A 1531-nucleotide genomic window follows, 5' to 3' on the forward strand; every position below is an offset into this window, starting at 1 on the left:
GGAACGTGAGCAGCAACACGATACTGTATGTGATGGAGTATATGAGAGATGAGCTGAAGAAGAAAGGCGAGGCCGCACAAGAGTGGGGACTTGGCTTAGCATTCGGACCTGGAATCACCTTCGAAGGCCTTCTCATCCGCAGCCTCACCTCTCCCTGAGTAATTGTGGCGAAACAAAATACTTACATATATATGTAATTTTACATTTGGTTACATATATAAACTTATTGTAAGCATGAAATGAGTATTGTTAAATTAAACCACATCTATACAAGATGCATGTGACTAGGAATGTTGGAAAAAGTCAGAAAAGTTGCAAACACGTGTCATAAAAGAAAGGACTCAGCTACTTGGAACCACAGAAACAAGAAGACACCAAACCCATTACTTCCACTAAAAACAAGGGCTCATTCTCCTTTTTAATTCACGCAGAGACACTTTGGCAGAGAGAGACATCGACGAACCATGAACTCATCGTGCATTTATTTCGTCATGTTCAGTCGAGGACAACACGATGAGGACAACATGTCGACACGTCGACCATGGAAGAGGCCGGATAGTCATCATCATAAGCATCTTAACTTGTCAGCAAACGAAGACGAAGAGCTTGCCAACTGTCTTGTGTTGTTGTCCAACTCAGGGGAAGCGCNAAAAAAACTCTTTAATCATCGGTGTGATTTTCGCAGGGTGAAATTTTGAAACAGAAATTAAGATTTTGATCGAATCACCTGAAATAGATTGTTGAGGGAGTGCAAAAGGCAAAATTGCAATCTTTGTCGTTCGTGATAGATCTGAGATTCGGATTCCGCCATCTTCGGGAACNACCGCTCAGGTGTTCCAATGCAAAGCTTGCAAGAAGTTGTTTACGTCGCATCAGGCATTGGGTGGACACAGGGCAAGCCACAAGAAAGTGAAGGGCTATTTTGCCTCTCAAGATAAAGAAGAGGAAGACGAAGAGGAATACAAAGAAGACGATGACGAGGAGGAAGATGAGATGGAGGATGAAGACAAATCGACGGCTCATATCCCAAGAAAGAGATCCAGCAACACTCACGAATGCACCATCTGCCATCGCGTCTTTTCATCGGGACAGGCCTTAGAGCAAACCCATTGCACATCCTCAAATTAGTGTCTCTAACTTTTAATAACATTAAAAATAATATTAATCTAAGTTTAGATCTTCATCCCATTGTTTTTAGTTTTTATCCTCCCATTGCACATCCTTAAATAGTTCAGGATCAAGGCATCTTCTTGAATGGTTTAAAGCTTGAAATGCAGGAGTTGGTTTATATGCTCAAACATCAGTCCTTACCAGAGATGATTGATGTTGCTCTATCCATGGAATCTAGTACATTGATGAAGGAGACATCTATGGTTGCCGACACGACATTGATTAGTCCGCAGGAAATCATTTTTGTTTCAGAGACAAAGCAAAACAGTGAATTAAGGGAAGTGAATTCAGTGTTAGACCATCAAGAATTTGTGGTAAAGGATGATCTGTCTGATGATCAGAACTCAATTCAGAGAGAGGA

At 41.3% G+C, this 1531-nt stretch overlaps 1 protein-coding gene and 1 pseudogene across 1 annotated transcript in view; both read left to right on the forward strand.

The window, feature by feature from the left end:
- Positions 1-158, forward strand: part of LOC104743089 (type III polyketide synthase A-like) — a 3351-nt gene extending 3193 nt beyond the window's left edge. The window contains exon 4 of the mRNA XM_019235392.1: positions 3-158. Within this exon, the coding sequence (XP_019090937.1) occupies positions 3-158 (156 nt within the window). The remainder of the gene's footprint in view (positions 1-2) is intronic.
- LOC104738588 overlaps positions 217-1531 on the forward strand; it is a 6676-nt pseudogene continuing 5361 nt past the window's right edge.

The sequence above is a fragment of the Camelina sativa genome, chromosome 14 (assembly GCF_000633955.1).
Source record: "Camelina sativa cultivar DH55 chromosome 14, Cs, whole genome shotgun sequence".
NCBI lineage: Eukaryota > Viridiplantae > Streptophyta > Magnoliopsida > Brassicales > Brassicaceae > Camelina > Camelina sativa.